The sequence below is a fragment of the Leucopleurus acutus genome (genome assembly GCF_964270905.1).
Source record: "Leucopleurus acutus genome assembly, chromosome: 1".
In the NCBI taxonomy this organism is placed as follows: Eukaryota; Metazoa; Chordata; class Mammalia; order Artiodactyla; family Delphinidae; genus Leucopleurus; species Leucopleurus acutus.
This window is the reverse complement of record NC_139142.1, coordinates 12604570-12624111: the sequence shown is the minus strand read 5'-3', so window position 1 is coordinate 12624111 and position 19542 is coordinate 12604570. Positions and strand designations below refer to the sequence as shown.

Genomic DNA, 19542 nt, shown 5'->3' with positions numbered 1-19542 from the left:
AATGCTTTGGGGGCAAGGCAGCTCAGCGCCAGCCAGCACGAGCCTGTTGGGTACATCTTAGAGGTAGAAGATTCTGAACCAGTTCTGAGGAATGGAAAGGCCTTCTGGGAGGGAGGCAGGGAGGACATTCCAGGCCGGAGAAAGAGCATCTTGAAGTGTCAGGAATTTCTCATTAGAAACTGAGACATGAAGGGGATGGGGCTGGGCGAGAACTTGCCCCAGGACAGGGCCAGGAGCAGCGCTGGGCAGGTCGGGAGGCAGTCCTGATGCTGCATCTGCTGCCTTCCAGGGGGCTGTGCTTTCTCATCTGTCCCTCCCTGCCCCATAACCCGGATCCTCTGTGGCCCATCCAGGGATGACCTTCCCACTCCCCCTGAAGTCCCGCCTTCCCTCTGCCGTGAGGAGTTTGATTCTACAGAAGAAACCAAACCTCAGAAACATGTCCAGCATGGCTAGGGGTGAGTGGTGCTAAGATGTTAAAAAAATATTCCCTGGAAATACCAGCCATGTAGGGCCCAGGAACTCCTGAGACGCCTAGCTTCTGCACGGGAGACGGCAAGTCAGAGCAGAAGGAGATTCTCGCTGGTCACTAATTAACTTCCCAGAAGGAGCGGGCACCTTGGACCAGACTCAGGTGCGAAGGCTATCACCAACCAGCTCTGCTTGGTCCCCACAGCTCCATAGGGAGAACCGCCAACGACCTCCAGTGATGGAAAGGTTTTCCCTTCTGGGAAAAGTGCCCCCATGTTACGCCGCATTCTAATCTGCTTTTGATTCAGACCAAGTCTCCCTCCTTGGGCTGGTGGCACCCAACTCCCTACTACATCCCAGGAGTGACGCCCAAGGCTCTAAAAGGTCCTGCAAGAGAAAACAGATATCCAAATTGTCACTGACCTGAATCCCAGCAAAATTTCACAACGGGAAAGACTTTCCTGGTTCTGGTGGAGTCACCAGCAACACAGATTAAAATACTAAAGCAGGACAATTTTCCTTGTTTATGGACACGTCCGGCCTCTGTCGCTATTTGTGGGCCAACAATTATCTAGTCTTGCCTAACAAACCACCCCAAACTTAGTGGTTTAAACCATAATTCTGCCCTGAGGCTGGGCTCCACGGGTGTCCACTGGGCTAGACAACCAAGATGGCTTCTTCCTCACATGTCTGGAGTGTCCACTGGGATGGCTGGAACCACTGGGACTAGCGTCTCATTTCTCTCTCTAGGAAGCCCCTCTAGCAGTGGAAGCCAAACTTCTTTACGGAGTAGCTCAGGCCTCCGTGGGAGATATTCCAAGAGGACAAGCCCTAATGCACAAGCACATATCAAGCCTCTGCTTGCATCACACCTCCTAATGTCCCGTTAGCACAGCAAGTCATGTGGCCCAGGCCAGCGTCAAGGGGGAGGGGGCTCCTAATGATGTGAATACCGGGAAGTGTGCTTTACAGAGTCAGCAAGGAACAGTGGACCACAACCCTTCGTACACATGATGGACCAGCAAACCCTAGCTCAACCAGGTCGACCCTGCTCACTAGAACCTTGGGGGGCCAAGGGCGCAGGTGGCTCCTTACTGGCTGTTGCCGTGGGCAGACTGTGTGACCTCTCTGAGCCTCATCTATTACTGAAAGTAACCACGGAATCTTCCCCACAGAGCTGATGTACATAAGATGCGGGACCCACGTTAGCTGCTGTCTGTCGTGGATTCTCCACAAGGAAAGCAGTCCATTTTGTGGAACAGCTGGCGCTCTCCAGCTTGGGACTACGTCTTCCAGGGCTTTAGATCAGATTAGGAACATTAAAAGGCTTCTGCTTCTTCTTCTTCTTTTTTGTTTCTCTTGTTATTAAGTTTTTTTAAAAAAAATGAAAACATTGATTTTTGGGTAAAAGGACTCAGAGGACACACTTCATTTCTCGCCACAAAGAAAAAGCTGTCGTGACCTTAGATGGAGCCCGAGACAGCAGACCATAAAGTAGCCCCAGCTCGTGTGTCCACCGCCCCTCCAAAAAGGCACCACGGAGCCTTCTGTTCCATGTCCTGTTACTAATGCGGACGACGCGGGGACTTGCTATGACCAGCAGTAGAGATGAGCAAAACCGAAACACAGTGCCTTCTGAAGTACATTTAATTAAAAAGGAAACAGAGAAGCTTTGTGCACGTAATACCTCGTGATTTATGGTATTAATCCAGTTTGCTCTTGAAACAGGCTTCGGAGGTAAGAAAGGTGTGGGGAGGGGATGGGCGGCCTCTAGGCTGGCTGAATTCCCTTCCCTCCCTCCAGATTATTTTTGGAGCACGCTGGGCTTGCTTGAGCTGTGCAGCCAGCTTCCTTGAGCTTTCGGCAGCGGGGGGTGTTCAGTTTGACCTCCTTTGCAAAGTCTGTAGCATTGGCAGGCTCTGTAGGGTTTGAGGTAATGAGTTCCAGGCAGTTAGAGCAGGAGCCAGTCCCGGACTTTCCCTGCAGAGGGTCACATCTGCTTCACTACCCCATGCCCAAGGAGGAAGATGCTGGAGGTGATGGTGGACCCATCCCGGGGAGGCCCGTGCCCGCAGCCCAGTGGTGACCTCAGAGGGACACAGGGGTCATCTGTCTGAGGCTTGAATCCTGGCTGTGCCACATACCAGCTGTGTAACCCTGGGAAAGTCACTCTATCTCTCTGAGCCTTACTCTCCTCTTGTATAAAATACAGATGATTGATTACACGTGTAAATTACTTAGCACAGAGATCCTGGTACATAATAAGCACTCAGAAAATATTAGCTGACAGATATTATTGCAGAAAAGAAATGTCCACTTGTTGACAGAGCATACCTGGCATTTAGGAGATTTGTCACCAAGGTTATTTCTCCAAAAGAGTATATTTTTCTTTGGGATGATCTTTTTTTTTAAGGAAATAGTCCTTTTTTTTGAAGCATAACTTTTCTTGTTTGTTTTTCCTCCAGTTACAGTTTTCCTCCAGATACCTATTTATTGCATAAATTCTAGAATATTGAGGAAAGCACAAAGGAGAAAATTAAAATCACCTACCATCTTGTCAGTGGAGATAGCCGTGATTAACATGAAGATGTGTTTCCTTCTAGTTCTTTCTCTTATCTCCTTTAAAAAGGAGAATATGCTGAACATAATGTTTTGTTACCTAGTAATGTTCCTTTAATGGTACATCCCAAATATCTTCTAATATCTTTAAATATTTCTTCTGTACCATAATTTTAAATGTCTATACAAGATTCACTGAATGAATGTAACTCCAACCCCTACTTCCCGAATACCAGTGTGTTAGGTAACTTACACACAGGAAAGGACTCAAGGAGTTCTCTTTGAGGTAGGTATGATTACTGCCATCTTATCCATGGGAAAACCAAGCCCAGGGTCACAGCACTGGCCAGAGGCAGAATCAGGATTCAAACTCGGGTTTGTTTGCCTCCAAAGCCAAAGGACTTCCCATTCCAGAGGTGGGCTGGCTGCCCCCGGGGGAGATTGTGGCGTGCACGTGGGGGTCTTCCTCTAAAACTCCAGTAAGACTATCTCTTTGGAGGAGAGTCGAGGATTCTGAGCCTGCCCAGTTAAGAACCTGCCCAGACAAAAGAAGTGAACGGTCTCTTGCCCAAAAAGGATACCCAAATGGCCAATAAAGCATACAGAAAGTCACTCAGCCGCATTACTCAACAGGGGGATGCAAATCAAAACCACCGTTCGATGCCACTGGAAAGGCTGGGATGAAAAAGGCAGAGGCAACACCAAGCGTTGAAGCGGGTATGGAGCAACCAGGAACTCACGCGCCCCCTGGTGGGAGTATAAATCGGTACAACTGGGATCGGCTGGGACCTGGGACCATTTGCTGCAGTGCTGCAACGCTTGCACCTGGACAAACGTCTCCTCGAGCTACAAAATGCAAAGACTAAAAATAACTGTGTGCGTGCGCAGTTGGGGAAAATTCTGGACAAAAGATAACAAAAAGACCGAAAAACCCAACTGCCACTTCTCAAGAGCTGGGAGCAAAAACAGGGAGTCAGGAGCAAAAGCAGGGTACTGTGCATGACCCCTGCACTCAACGCCACCAAAAGGGTGGGCAAAACACCTAAGCCACCGCTCCGGCCCAGCCCCTAGACACACCCCTACCCTCACCCCATGTAAGGAACCAGCTTACCCTGCGTCGGGAAGCGAGCAAGGGAACCTGTTACTTATTGTCGTTCCCTCCTGCGGCCGCAGGGGCCCCAATAAAGGGGCCAATCACCAAACCCAGAATTTCTTGATTGACTTCTTATCAATTTCTATTGATTGGGGAAGGTCAAGAGCCCTGGTCAATATCACAACCACTTTGGAACCTGCTCGGCAGCATCTACTAAAGCTGAGCAATTATATTTCCTACAACCTTAGGTATGTGCCAAACAGAACCGTGCACACATGTGCCCAAAATGCATGTACTAAAGTGTTCACGGGGGCACCATTTGTAATAACCTGACACCGGAAGCGATTCAAATATCCATCAGCAATAGTTTTAGGTAAATGCACTGTAGTAATGAATACACCACAGAGCAATGAGAATGAACCCACTATTGGTGAGTGAAGGAAGGTAGACTCAAAAGACACATGCTGTATGATTCTGTTCTAGGAAGAACATGTACGAAGGACAGGCAAAAGGAATCTGTGGCGTTAGAAGTCAGGGCAGTGGCTATCCCTGTGGGGGGCGTGTGGAGGATGATGACCAGGAGGGGCATAGGGGGTCCTGGGATGCTGGTAACACTCTGTGTCTTGACCAGGATGCCGGTTCCATGGATGGGTTCATTTTGTGAAAGTTATCAAGCTGTACACGTACGTGCGTTTTTCTGTGTGTATGTTACGCTTCAACAAAAAGTTAAGTTAAAAAGCCTCTACAAGAAGGAACTGACTGCATTCTTCCCTTCTCTCACCAAACCCAGGGCTCCAGCCAGCCAGTGTGGTGGCCCTGCCCAGGTCCCTTGCTCCGGCCTTTGAAAAGTTCTGCCAGGTCAACAGTGTCTCTCTGCCGTCTGCCACTGCTGGGCCAAAGTGAGCCAGGCAAGTGGACGTTGCCTGCCCTGGGTGCTGGCCCAGGTACCAGGTAAAAAACCTCAGTTTTCGGGGTTAAAGCTTGGGAGTGGCCAGATGCTGCAGCCAGGTGTGTCTGTCACCAGGAACCTCTCTGTCCAGCCTCGGGGACCCTATGGTGCCTGGCATGGAGCCTCACTCATGACTGTTGCTTTGGAAGGGGCTGCCGTCTTCGCATGTCCACTCCTACCCCTGTCCCCTGCCCCTGCCTCTGCCCTGGGAAAAACCTTTGGGACTACCAAGAAAGTCCAGCCCTGGACAGATGGCACTGCCATCCGTCCACTTCATTACCCAAGCTAGAAAACTGACTCCACAGGATTAAGAAGGATATAAAACCACCTGCAATTAAATCCAGAGACAGACATTGTTAATACTGTCATGAATGTTCTCCCAGACTTTTTTTTTTTTTTTTTTGCAGTACGCGGACCTCTCACTGTTGTGGCCTCTCCCGTTGTGGAGCACAGGCTCCGGATGCGCAGGCTCAGTGGCCATGGCTCACAGGCCCAGCCGCTCCGCGGTATGTGGGATCCTCCCGGACCGGGGCACGAACCCGTGTCCCCTGCGTCAGCAGGCAGACTCTCAACCACTGCACCACCAGGCAAGCCCTCCCAGACTTTTAAAATACAACATATGGAATAAATGGCCCTACTGATTCTGCTTCCATAGTAGCCCTTGGGGAGCCCACATTTCTCCTGCCCTCCTAGCTCAGGCTCACATCTCTCTCTGAAAATCCTGTGACGTCTTAACTGTTCTCCTTGTCCCACTCTTTCCCTCTCCTATTCTCCCACCCCATCCCCATCTTCTCTCCCCCTGGAGTGACTTTTTCTACATCTGATCACGTGACTCCCTCATTTAAAGTTCTTCGGTGTAGGGACTTCACTGGTGGCACAGTGGTTAAGATTTCGCGCATCCAATGCAGGGGACCCGGGTTCGATCCCTCGTCAGGGAACTAGATCCCACATGCATGCCGCAACTAAGGAGCCCACATGCCACAACTAAGGAGCTCCTAAGACCCAGCACAACCAAATACATACATACGTACATAAATAAAATATTTTTTTTTAAATACAGTTCTTTGGTGCCTTCCTGCGGCTTGTACCTTACTTGATATCAGGCCTGTAGTGACCAGGCCCTGGCTCAGTACCTACCCCCCTCCGACAGTCCAGTCATCCCCAACCGTCTCCTCAGAGAAAAAGTTCCCAGGAACATTCTTCTCTTATCATTTGTGGACTCCAGGGGTGGGAGGGGCCTTCAGAGCCCCACCTGGGTCCAAGGCCAACTCCTTTACGAGCCCCTCCCATGCTGCCATCTCAGCGGCTTTTAGGGCCTTGATGCCTCCATGCTGTTCACTGCCGCTCCCTCTGCCTAGGATGCGCTTTCTCCCTTGTCCAACTGGTGAACTCCTATTCAGCCTTTAGGACCCAGCTCCAGCATCTCCCCATTTGTGGGAGAGAATGGATTTCTCCCTTCTCTGAGTCACTCCTCTATCTAGGCAGTTAGCACTCACTGCTCTGTATTGCTAGCATCTGATTTCAATGGAGCCTCGCCTGCCAGTGTGGGATTTCAAGCTTCTTAAAGGCTGGCCGTTATCCTCTCCATCACTATAGCCCATCACCTGGCCTGTGCCTGGCACGGAGGAGCGACTCAGCAAAATGGTTTTGGAGTGAATGAAGAATAGGCTTATGACTAAAGACTTTCAACCCTGTGGAGGAGTTTCTCTAAGAGAGCAGAGAAAGGCCTTTCCACTGCTAGCACTGAGAGCTTCCTTATCCCTTTGGTCTGTGGGCCTCGCCTCGATGGCAGAGAGGGCACCATTGTCCTTTTCTTGCTGGTTTGGCTGGTTTCTGGTTGAGGTTACAGGAAATATAATAGGGTAGAGGCAGGAGCTACAGTATATTCATGCTGATTTGATAGTTTCCAGTCTGGAAAGGATGAAGGATGTTGAAGGATGCCAGCAAGGCCCCCTGCCCAAAACTGTGCTCACCGCCTTGGTGCTGGTGTCTGAAATTTCAGCCCCAGATGTCCTCTTCTCCCTCCCCAGTCCTTTTTAAAAATGCATTGTCAGAGTCCATACCGAGTCTGGGGGCCTATGAGCTTTCCCTTGTGTCTCCAGGACGGGCTGTCCCCAGTTCTGGAAGTATGAGTTCGGCACCTGCACAGGCAGCCTAACCTCGCTGGAGGAGTCCTCGGGGCAGCTGAAGGACATGATGGCCTTCCTCCTGGGCAGCAGCTTCTCCCTGGAAGGGGCCTGGGAGAAGGGGGGACTCCCCAGAAGGGACTCAGCAGGCCACGGCCACATGGGTGCATACAAGGTAGGGACGCAATCCACAGGGGCAGAATGACTTGAGAATGTGGGTCATCTTGTATTTTCCTGCAGTGGGGAGAACAATGGTGCAGGAGGCAAGAGACCTAAGCTCTGGCCACTTTCTAGCTGGGCAATCCAGGACAAGCGGTTAACCTCTCTGGGCTTTTTTTCCTCATCTGGAAAATGGGACCACCAGCCTCTCCCCTGCCTACCTCTGTGAGCACCCAGCATGCCCTTGGGAGTGCGAGTCAAGCCCTTCCGGGCAGATCTTCCGGGCAGATCACTGTGCTGTGTAAACCAAACCTCTTTGGAATTTGTCTGGCTCCTTTAACTTCGGGCACCTCAGTGAGATTTTTGAAAAAGCTCCCTGGCAGTGGGGAGAGCGCGCCTGTCTGGGTAAATGCCCAGGGATTTGTGGCAGAGCCTTGGCCAGGCTGTTAGCTGCTAGGTCACGTCTCTGTCAGGAAAGCTGGGTCATGTTCTTGGCCAGAGGCGGCCGCTGGTGGTCACTGATGCAGAGTGGCTGCCTCTCGGAGGACGTGCCCGCCGTGGGGCCGCCTCCCTGCAGTGTTTCTGAGGTTTTATTCCAGCCACTGCTTGTCACGGGGTGGGGAGATGGGGGGAGTGGAGAACCAGATTGCTCATTCCCCTGACCCCTTCTGGACACTTGTGTGAAGTCTGAGAACGTACTCTGCTGGATGGATGGGCAGCCAGTGTCAACAGCCAGCCCCAGGTTTCTTTACGGAGGACGCAGATTGGAGATTTCATCTTGGGTCTGAGACGTTTATTAAAACTTGCCTGGTTTGGGCTCCTGCCAGAGGGGCCCAGGCTGCCTCTGATGAGAAACAAGGCTGCCCACAGTGCGTGCTGCTTTTCATGTGTGAAATATGTGTCTGAGCGGTTTTCTTGACGGTTGGGAAGGGGGGTTGCAGAACCGCAGCTGCTGGCTGGGCCCCTGCAGGGCTGGCCCTGGAACACACCGCTGTCTGTGGCAGGTAGGAGCCGGGAGGGCCTCGCGGCTCATCCTGGCCAGCCTTTCATTTTAGATGCAGAAGCTGAGGCTCGACAGAGAAAGGGACTTGCCTAAATCCCAAAGCCAGGCTGGAACCCAGGACTCCTGGCTCCCATCTGTAAAATGCCCATAGTGGAGGTGTGACAACTATAAGATGCTTTGCACAGAGGTGCCCATTGCTGCCCAGAGGAAGTGCTCTGCAGAGCCACGGTCTAGCCACACCTCACCATCCCAGTGGATACCAGATAGCTTTCTGTTTAACATCGATGCCTCTGCCCGTTGGCTGCTGGGAGAAATGGCCAGGCTGCCATCATGGATTCGGTTGGCGGCCTTGAGGGGATGCAGGGAGTCCCCCAGAAGGAGGCTCCTTGGCCTTGAGGAGTGCTGCCGGTCTCTTGTGAGTGCCCCTGGTATGTGCTCCCTCCTGAGTGCTGTTCTGCAGACGTCAACCTGGCAGGCACATCAAGGTTTCATCCTGCTGCTGCCAGGGTGCTAACAGCACGCCCTTCAAGCAGCTACCAAGACCGTCCCAGTGGTGTATCCTCCTGGCCGTGGCCTGAAGCTTTCATAAGCCCCACTACAGGGACCAGAAAACATTCAGGGGGGGAAAAAACCAACATAAGCAGGGAAAGTCACACAGGTCATCCTGGGCAGCTTCCACTGAGGCAGGAGGAGTGAGCAGGGCTCAGTGGGGTCTGTGGACTCATGGGGCAGAGGAGACCCTGGGGCCTCCTTCGAGGCTCCCGCCTGGGGACCCTCTGCCTCTGATTCTCCTAGAGGTCTTCATTTGTGTTCACGGGCCCCTTGAGGTCTGAGGAGAAAATTCAGAGGGTCTATGAAATTGCGTGGGAAAAAATTTGCATTTCTTTTCACAGTCTCAAACTGAAATGGAGTGTTTCCTTCCGTTATGATTGTAATGAAAGAAAAAAACGGCACCACGTCAGCAGTCCCTGTGATTTGGTGGATGCCCAAAGAAGTCACAGACGTGCCCATGTCACACTACAGTCCTTCCTGACATCTCAGAAATATCCCGTATGTTGATCACTACTTCACACTTCCAAGGGTAGGTCTCCCATCTTGTTGCTTGCTTGAGTTGCTAATGAAGAAGCATACCTATCGCTGTATCGTAGTTTTTCCATAATTTGCTAACTGCATTTGCAGCATAATTGGTTTCCTTTGTAATCCTATGCATTTCCTTTTACACAGTTAAAAATGCTACTTCGACACAGGTCCGTAGCTGCACCAGACTTCCAAAGGGGTCCAGGGTGAGTACAAAATTAAGATTCTCTGTTTTAGACCAATAATTACCAGCAATCTTCCTCATCTCTATGTCACATAAAAGTAGAAGCTAGGGGGCTTCCCTGATGGCGCAGTGGTTGAGAGTCTGCCTGCCGATGCAGGGGACACAGGTTCGTGCCCTGGTCCGGGAAGATCCCACGTGCCGCGGAGCGGCTGGGCCCGTGAGCCATGGGCGCTGAGCCTGCGCGTCCGGAGCCTGTGCTCCGCAACGGGAGAGGCCACAACAGTGAGAGGCCCACGTACCACAAAAAAAAAAAAAAAAGTAGAAGCTATATTTTTATGATGGTTACTTGGACCTCCTCCTTCACTGAGCTGCTTTGAACTCTTGGTCCTGAGGGCTTTCATCTGTGCTAATTCTATTTTTTAACATTTTTTCACTTGATTTCTTGGCAGACAGAGGTGCCTTGTGCCACCATTGCTGGCTTTTGCTGCCCTCTGGTGGTCACAGTGAGGCCCGTTCCCAAGGACAAACTGGAACAGCTGGTGCAGGCCTGTTGCTCCGTGGGGGGTGAGCATATGGACAACCGACCCAGGTCAGTGTCCACTCTCTTTCATGATTCTGACAGCTGCACGTGGACTTCTGCCTGAGAAGACGGGAACTTGCTGTGTTCCTGAGTTCCCCTGACGTGTCCTCATCTTTCCCAGCGGTCCTGGGGGTTAAGGCCCTGGACAAGACCCAGATTCCTGCAGTAGCACCAGGGCTGGGTTTGCAGGTGCCCTTCAGGTTTGAAGGTGACGCCCCTGGCAGAATAGCCAGCCTCATCCATTGGTCCCTGTGAACTTCAAGTGAACCGGGGGTTGGGGAAGCAGGTGGTGGAGGATGTCAGCAGAGCTATTTGCCTTGAAATTTGAAATCATAGTAGCCGCTAATCTAGGCTATTGTTCAGTGGCATATCTGGGCAGGGGACGGCTTCCTTCCAAATGCTAACTTGAGCTGAAAGCCATTGATCCCCAGTGTATTAACTCAATCTGCTGGCAAGTGAGCAGATCCAAGTGTGGAAGCTTCCCAGGCCTCCTGGAGGCTCTCAGAGGTCCTGATGAGAGCTTGGGATTGGGTCTTGGGTGAGAGTCAGAGTTCAGAGTAATTGAACTCACTCAGCTGCTTAACAAACAAAATCAGACAAAGCCCGGCCTTCTGCAAAAATGCAATCAGCACCTGTCACCTCCCTCACAGAAAGATGGTCTCAGGACCACCCAAAGCAGCGTGTCGGCAGTTTTATCATTAGTGGGATGAATTGAACCCAATACATCCATCTTTGCTGTCTTCGTGAGGGCTCTGATATCTGGCCAGGGGTAGGGATGCTGTTGGTCATCAAGCAACAGAGTTTCTGTCTAGGTTATGTGACTCGGTCTGCACCAAGATAAACTCAAAATCGCAATCTGTATGATGACAGTGTTGGACTAAATGCCCCCCTAGTCTCCTCCAGCAATCACACCAAGCATTTAAGATTCCATGCTCTGAAACTATGCCCCTCAAAATGCACTAGAAGTCAGCAAGTATTCTGGGTTGGTAAAGTCCGGATTCCTGGTGTCCTCCCTGGACTTCTCCAATTTACAGTGGTTCTGTGACTAGAGTTGCTCTTGGAGAAAGAACCATAAACTACTCAACATGTTCAAATCAGATAGTACCAGCCAGTGCAGGACCCAGTGGAATTCACCTTCTTCTTCCATCTGCAGAACTGTTGGGTATCAAAGATCTTTCCAAACCTGACCACGGGGAGCCTGTGCTGTGTCAGCCAGGGCACGTTCCAGTGTTCTGGCCTTCTCAGCTGACCAGTCTCGAAGCTGTCAGCGCCTGCAGTACGTCTGGGCTTAAGGGGGCTGTTACTCTGACCTAGGAGGGAATTGGGTGGGTTTCCAGTTCCTGAATGCATAGGCTTATGGTGCAATGACTTAAGGAATAAAGTCATAAAACACAGGCCTATAGCCCACAGCAAAGATCCCTCTGACTGCTTCCATCCCAGTGCTGGGACTCACCAGAGCAGCTTGTCTTTCAGCTCAAATATGTTTTGATTAAATATATTTCTATCAGTGGAAGGCTCACAGTCCAATCTAACAGAAGCGCCAGTTTTGCTTGATATTTTGAGACATCTTGGAGGTTAGTGGGGCTTTGAAAGCAAAGGTGAAGGCAAGCAACTCAATTAAGCAAAGCATTTCACGTGGTATTTGCCGGGTGTTTGAAAGCAATATTGTCGGTCCTTTTTTTCAAAGGCCAAGGGTGATATTACACTGAAGCGACACACGAGGGCCCCCTAACTAGCACACAGTAAGGTAAGGATGTGACAGAGACATTAAAAATAACTGTTGCAGCCCATTGTTGTAGACAGAGGAAGATTCTAGCCAGGTCAGCCTGGCTTGCACTACAAATAATAGAATTTAGTGCTACTTTCAATTTATTTTTAAAGCATTCATGGACGCTTAGCTATTAGAACGGCCTCATGATGGGGAAGATTATCTCTAATATGGTGATAGGGCATAAACACCAAGATCCAGGGGAGTCTATTTGTTTATTCACACAAATGTATTGGGAGCCTACTCTGTGCCCAGATCTTAGGAATAAAATGCTGCAGGAGACAAGATGCAGTTCTCAGGGAGCTTGTGGTCATTTACAAGTGTGTGTGTGCTCACGTGTGTACACATCCATACACCCACAGTAAATATCCTCCAGCACGATGGTCTCAGCCCTCTCCTGTCCCCTGCCAGGGGGATGCCCTGCAGAAGAGCTCTCACTGCGGCTGGGATCCCAGCACACGATAGCCCTTCAGTTCTGACTTGCGATAGCATGTTTGATTGTAAATGAGAACAAATGACATCATTGGTCAGGGATCACCTTGAATCTTTCTAATTTATAAAAATCAGGCTCAAACTTCAATATTTAAACTTCTGTTAGCAATAGATTAATTGCTGCACATCTCACAACAGATGGGCCAAAACCCCATGTCACACTTCGAGCTGACTGTTCTAGTGTGTGATTGCTTTAGAGTGACCAATTTTAGGTTCTGCCCCAAACACAGAAAAACTATTGCATTCATCGAAATCCTTAGTTCTTCCACTTTTTATCACAGCTGAAAGTTAAGTTTGAATGCTTGACGCATCTGTCAGTAGGTTTTCCTTCTGAAGTGTTGGCTGACTTTAGCTTTCTGTTAGATCTGAGAAGTTTTACGGTTTCCTGGGAAATCCAAGACGTTGTTACTTACTCAATTCATGTCTACATTTATTGAGCACTTATTGTGTGCACTTGTGAGATGGATAAGCAATGGTCCCTCTTCTCTGGGAATATACAGCTGAGTGGGGTTAAAGTACTCAAGGATCATAATGACACTGAAGAAAGCAGAAGGTCTAAATTAAGTTATAGTGAGGATTAAGCACCTAACAGGCCAGGCACAAGGACATGAGAATGGATAAGATATAGCACCTGGTTCAATAATGCAAACCATCACCTATACCGAGGGCTTACACTGGACCAGGCACTTTGCTAAACACTTTTATGTGCATTTTCCAGTTCACTTCTGACAACAACCAGATGAGGCATTATCATTATTTTACAGTTGAAGAAACAGGTTTAGAGAGGATAAAGTCACATCTCGTGCTCAAGTGTGTTCACCATGCAAAGTCATGTCTTAATAACTATGCTACAGTGCATCTGTTGCCCAGAATCTAGTGGGGGAGAACAAAATTAGCATAAACCAAAGCAAAATATACGGGACATGAGAAAAATAGAAGCTATGTTCAGAGAGAACTATTTGTTAGCAGATCTAACAACTGCTGCAAAGTAAAGCAAGATGGCTTGATGCGTTGCAAGTGTTTAGTAAGTACTTTCTGATATCCATGGGATTGCATTGATGGAAACTCCTAGAGCCCCAACTGTAGCTGTGGGTACCTCACTTCTTTGCCCACACTCAACCCATCTTCACCTTCCTAAAAATCAGGGGCCCCCGTTAATGTGGAACTTGATTTAGTCGTAAGCCAGCTCGTCCTGGCCTGGTGCCAACAAATGGGTAAGGAGCGCCGCCAGCTAAACCAAGGCATGGGCGCCATCTTTCCCGTTAACGGTGGGCTAGATGGACATGGACAGGGTTTGATGAAGTGGGCTGGGCTCAGACCCTCCTGTTGTGTGCCTTAGAGATGCCACTGGCTTTCACCAGCGCACCGGCTTGCACAGTTATGACTGACCTGAAGGGTACAGCGGCTCCGGCCAGATGTCTCACCCCTGAGGGAATGCCAGAGGTCCATCACATTTCCCAGGATCCTTTGCACGGCAGCATGGCGTCAGCTTCAGTCGCTCAGACGGTCAGAGAACTGGAGATGATAATTGCCATCGACCCCGGTAAGAAACAACCAGTCACACCTCAAGGACCTGGAGAAGTTCATCACTGATGAATGTTCAGGGGGAAAAGCAGCATGCCAACTGTATCTACAGTATGATTTTTTTTTTAATGCTAATACTGTGTATGAATCCGGAAAAAAGTAAATGCACCAAAATACTAACGGTGATGATCTCTGGATAGCGTGATTGTGGATGATTTTTTTTTCTTCATTTATTTCCCCCAAATTTTCAACACTAAACATATGAGGGAGTTTGGGATGTGGGCACGTTCCCATCCAGAACTAAATTGGGGTTGAGTAGGGAAGAAAAAGGGAGAGGAATGGTTCCTAGGTAGTCAACTGCCACTGTTTAAGCAATGTCATCAGTCATTCCGTAATAATGTCCCTAATCGTCTTCTTTTGTGCCATTGCCTGGGGTTGGGCGTAGACTAGATTTTGTTCACTGGGCAGTGGAGATAGGAGGGGGGTTTGGATTGCTCCTCCTTGGCGGATCCTTGGTGGGGCAGGACCCTGCAGAGACAACCTCACAACAGTTTGCAGCCGACATGTATATTGTATTTGGCGTCTCAGAGGATAGCCCTTCTGTGGTTTGAGAGCCGCTGACTTTCTAGACATTAGACAGGGCTGCTGGGGTCCAGTAGGGGTCTGCTGGTTCCAGTTAGGAGGAGGTTTGCTGAAAGGTGCTTGTCTGTTCGTTCATTCACTCATTCATTCATTCATGCTGCAGAAAACAGTTTCCTTTTCATGCAAACACATTGTAAGTTTGGGATATCTGCTCATTACAGATGCACGTTTCAGGACACACACATACACAGCGTCGTGGCTGTGTATACACAGAGCCTCTGACATAGCTGGTCTCCGTGGTGAATATTTTTAAAAATTCTGCAATCTGTCTCACAAACATTCTTACTCAGGCTGACGGCTCTCCCGCTCAGTACAAGCGTCATGAGGGAAGATGTATTATTAGCTCTGCCATTAGCTCAGATAAAAAAGTAACTGGGAAGTAAATTTACTGCAGACGCGGTGCTCCCGTTGCTTAATCAAAATGATCTGGGAGGTCGTCCACAGCAATACCCTCAGTGCTTGGGTGAACTGTGTGTCAAGGCTTGAAGCATGAGGCTCGGGGGACAGGCAGATTTATGACTGTCCAGAGGTGCCAATATTGTTTATCAAGGAACGTCTTTAACCCTCAAGAACAACAGAGGCTTCTGATTCCCACTGTATTAAATAAGCAGGTATAAGACTGATGGCCATATAGTGAACACCAGTCACGGAGCATAATAATAGAGCCACTCAGTCATTTTTGAGAGGACCTCACGTGGCTGGCGTTTGAGGTGCCTGGAGAAGACGAAGAAATGCAGGTTTATAATGGTAATGTTTGTGCTAATAATAACATCATCATAGATGGATGGACAGCTTTCAAGTTGACAAAGGTCTCTCTCCCCTCTTCTCTCTATCGGGGCTCACCACATCCTATTAAATAGGTTACATTCCAATTTTTTTCTTTTAAGATGTTGTTATTCTTCTCCCCACTTATCAACAGTAATTCATGTTTATTGTACAAACATCAGAAAACATGAAAGAGGCAATAAAAATTACCAGGATCCCATCACAATTAACCATTATTAACAGTTTTATGTTTGCCCTTAAAGTCTTTTTCTTCAGTCTTGAACCTATAAGACTGAATGTATATATATATATATTGGAATCATACTGTGATACTATTTTAGGACTTGCTTCTTTCCCTTTTAAATGTATTGTGAACATCCTTCTATGTCATTAAATATCACCACAACATCCTTTATAGTGTTTGCATAGAATTCTATCTTATGAATGTTCTACCATTTTATTAATAGCCTATTATTTGACACCACAAACAATGCAGCACTGAACATCCTTATGACTACATTTGTGTACATACCCATGATCACTTTAGTAGGATAAATTCCTAGAAGTGAATTGCTGGCTCCAGTGGAGTGTACAAATCTAAGGTACAAATCACCCTCCAGACAAATGTTCCCGTTTCCACTCCCACGGGCAGTACGTGAGGGGCCCTTGCCTCACAGCCTTCCTCCACCTGGACCACCCCCAGCTCCATGTAGGAAAACTGACGTTCAGAGCAATCAAGGGACAAGGCCAAGGTCACACAGCTGTGACGTGCCAGTGCCTGGACTTGAATGTACGTTTCCAGATGCTGAATCTGGAGCTGTTCCTCCATAACCAGAATCCACACCCTGTGTCCCTCCACGTTGTCCAGGTACCTCGAATGCAAGTTGAAGCCCCCCACATCCCTTAGGCCACCCCTCTCACTTCAGCCGCAGCTGGGGTGGGAGTTCTAAGTCACATCCCCCCGTTCCACGGCACAGATACGCCCCGAGGTGGCCTGAGCATGGACGAAGGCACAATGGTATGTGATGGGAGTCCGGAGGCTGTGCAGCCTTCTGGGACTGGCTTGGCAGCCACGGTGGCATCTGTAAGATGCAGCTGGTGCCCAGCCCAACCCCCCCACCCCCACCCCCACCCCCCCACCCCCCGGGTTCACTGCAGCTGCAGTGGGCAGTTCCCAGCACATCAGCTTTCCACCTGGGCCTCTGGTCTCTCTGTTTCTCCAAGAGAGCAGGTGCAGCCCAGCCCTGTCCTCTGGCAGGACAGTCCCCAGGGGCTGGTTTCTTAGAGGATCTCAAGCAGGATTGAGCCGCCGTTGCCTTTGGAGTTAACCTGCTCACTCACACATCCTTTCGTGGCTTTTCACCTCCTCCCTCTTCTGACTTCCTTCCTGGGCTCCCTCTCCACTGAAATACCTGCCCCCAAGCCCTTGTCTTAGGTCTGCTTTGGGGGAATCCCCAGCTAAGACAGCCCTGTTTCCCTTCCTCCTTCTGTATTCCCTGTATTGGTTAGAGCTTGCTAAACTGCTCTAACAAATGACCCCCAAGAGGCTTTGCTCAAATACATACAGCAGAAATGTGTGCCTCTCTCACACAGCAGTCCAGGGCGGGTCTTCCAGGGTGAGTGTTCTAGCTCCTCAGGAAGGGGATCTGCTCCCTCGCGGTCACTCAGGGACCCAGCAGCTCCGCATCCCATCGTGAGACCCCCAGGGGGCGCTGGCTGTCAACAGCCCAGCTCCCAGGAAGGGAAGAGCTTGGAGTAGAGCCTGGGGGTGTACGACCAGGCCAGGGGGAGGCCACATCACCACTCCCACTCTCTTTCCACTGCTCTTTGATTGTCACATGGAGAGGACCTGGTCTCGAGGCCACACTTAACTGAAGGAGAGGCTGGTGGGCCCCTTACCCAGTGACCCTTCTCGACTGGCCCGGGAGGGGTCTGCCACACCTTCAAATCCACTTCTGTAACAAAAACAAGCAAAGGAACAAAAAAACAAGCTACTGTCCCCATAAGATGCTACTTGGAACACAGTTATGTGATTTTGTGATTTAATTTTGTTTTTGCCTAATTTTAGGCAGCCGAGGTCTCGGGCACCTGCTCCGTCCAGGCAAGCTGCTGCGGGCCTTCCTGTCTCCGTCCCACACCCGCTCCGTGCTCCGCACCACCGGCTTCCCCGCGCATCTCAACCACGAGCCTCCAGAAGAGACGGACGGCCCGCCGGGAGCCGCGGCTCTGGCTGCATTCCTGCAGGCCTGGGAGAAGGGGGTCTCCATGGTCGTCGACCAGAGAGCCTTGAATTTGCACAAGAAGCTTGTTGACGAGGCTGTACAGCGAGGTGAGCAGTGAGAGGAGGGGAGTCCCTTTAGCCAGATGAGGCTTCGTGGGCGGAGGGTGGAGGGAGTCAGCATTTGTGGGACTTCCTCCGGGTGCCCAGGCACAGTGCTATGCACCTGACACGGGGCGTTTTCCTTAACACTCAGAACAACTCTTTGATAGCAACAGCATTATCCCCATTTTATAGATGAAGAGACTGAGGCCCTGAGAGGGCCAGGTGATTTAACCAGGTGGGGATGATGAGCTGGAATTTGAAGCCGGGTCCATCAGGCCCCATGATCCCACCTGTGCACATGCTTCCCCCCGTGAGAGGCAGGGGTGACCTGCAGAGGACACTGAGCCAGCCGGGACAGGCCTGGACCCCCGAGTTGAGGGTAGAATGGTCGAGAATAGAGTGGTAGAGAGGCTGAGACAGCCGTGTCCCACAAAGCCCAAATGGGCAGGATGCCCCACGCCTCCCAGGTTCCCGGAACACCCAGATGGGCATCAGGGCCGAGAGTGCTGACCGTGCGAGCCTGGGACGCTGCTGTCAGTGTGTCAGGACTGGCCTAGGGTGCAGGGTGAACAGCTGCTACTCATCTCTCCTCGTTCTGTGGGTGTCACTCAGGTATCAGCCGGGAGCCTACCGCGCTTCTGACTGCCTGTCTCTCTGTGTCCCTCAAAATGCATTCTTCAGAGAAGTACTTTTGTCTTCTTAGCCTCTAAAAAGGGCTTCCACCTCAGGAAGGCATATCCTAAAGCGCCTGCTACGTTAGAAGTTGTGGAAAGGCTGTGTCTGGACATACAGAATCCATTTCACACGATGAGTGTGTATTGAGTACCTAATATGTGCCAGGCGCTATTTAAGGCTTTTGGGATCCATCGGTGAACCAGACTGACAGCCATCCTGCCCTCATGGAGTAATGGAGACGGTAAACAGCATAGGAAAATAATACAGTGCATGTGTAGTGTGTTAGAAGGTGATACGCTATGGAATAGAGTGGCCCGGGACCCAGGGAACGGGGACTGACGGGCCAGGCGTGAGGGGGCCGCGCAGGGGTGGGCTGCTCTCTTAAACAAGAGGGTCAGGGAAGACCTCCTGGACAGGGTGCCATGTGAGCAAGGCTTGAAGCGGGTGCAAGAGTGAGGCCTGGACTGGCTGCGGGAAGAGTGTCCCTGGCTGTGACAATGGCCATGAGGTAGAGTGGGGGCCCGGCAGGCTTAAGACAGGGCAGCAGCCAGCTGACCGGCCTGGAGCGGGTAAGGAGAAGAGGAGCTGGATGGAGGACAGAGGTCACGGTTAGGTTTTAAAGGATCCCCCAGGGGCTTCCCTGGTGGCGCAGTGGTTGAAAGTCCGCCTGCCGATGCAGGGGACACGGGTTCGTGCCCCGGTCCGGGAAGATCCCACATGCTGCGGAGCGGCTGGGCCCGTGAGCCATGGCCTCTGAGCCTGCGCGTCCGGAGCCTGAGCTCCACAATGGGAGAGGCCACAACAGTGAGAGGCCCGCGTACCGCAAAAAAAGAAAAAAAAAGGATCCCCCAGGTAGCCACAGGCACAAGCGTAGGGACAGGAGATGGGCCAGGTTACGGCAGGCGGGAGACGAGGCTGCTGCCCTGTGGCGAGTCCTTCTGTCCCCCAGTGATTTCAGCCACAGCTGGGGTGGAAGCTCTGAGTCACACAGACAGCCCAGGCCAGTGCTCTGTGGGGAATTCTCCAAAAACCTCTGCAAAACCACCCAGCCTGGAAGTATGGGGACTAATGCCTCCAGGGCCCCCTCAACCCGTGGAGAGTGGGAGCTGCTGCTTTGCCTCCTGTCTTTTGGAGTCACGCAGGTCCCGGAGG

At 50.6% G+C, this 19542-nt stretch overlaps 1 protein-coding gene across 1 annotated transcript in view; it reads left to right on the top strand.

The window, feature by feature from the left end:
* Positions 1-355: 355 nt before the first annotated feature.
* DGLUCY (D-glutamate cyclase) overlaps positions 356-19542 on the top strand; it is a gene marked incomplete at both ends in the record, with an annotated part of 46468 nt that continues 27281 nt past the window's right edge. Inside the window, 8 exon segments of the mRNA XM_082849618.1 lie at positions 356-458; positions 4914-5002; positions 5004-5074; positions 7175-7373; positions 10071-10185; positions 11310-11477; positions 13801-14004; positions 17461-17721. Coding sequence (XP_082705744.1) covers positions 356-458; positions 4914-5002; positions 5004-5074; positions 7175-7373; positions 10071-10185; positions 11310-11477; positions 13801-14004; positions 17461-17721 — 1210 coding nt within the window.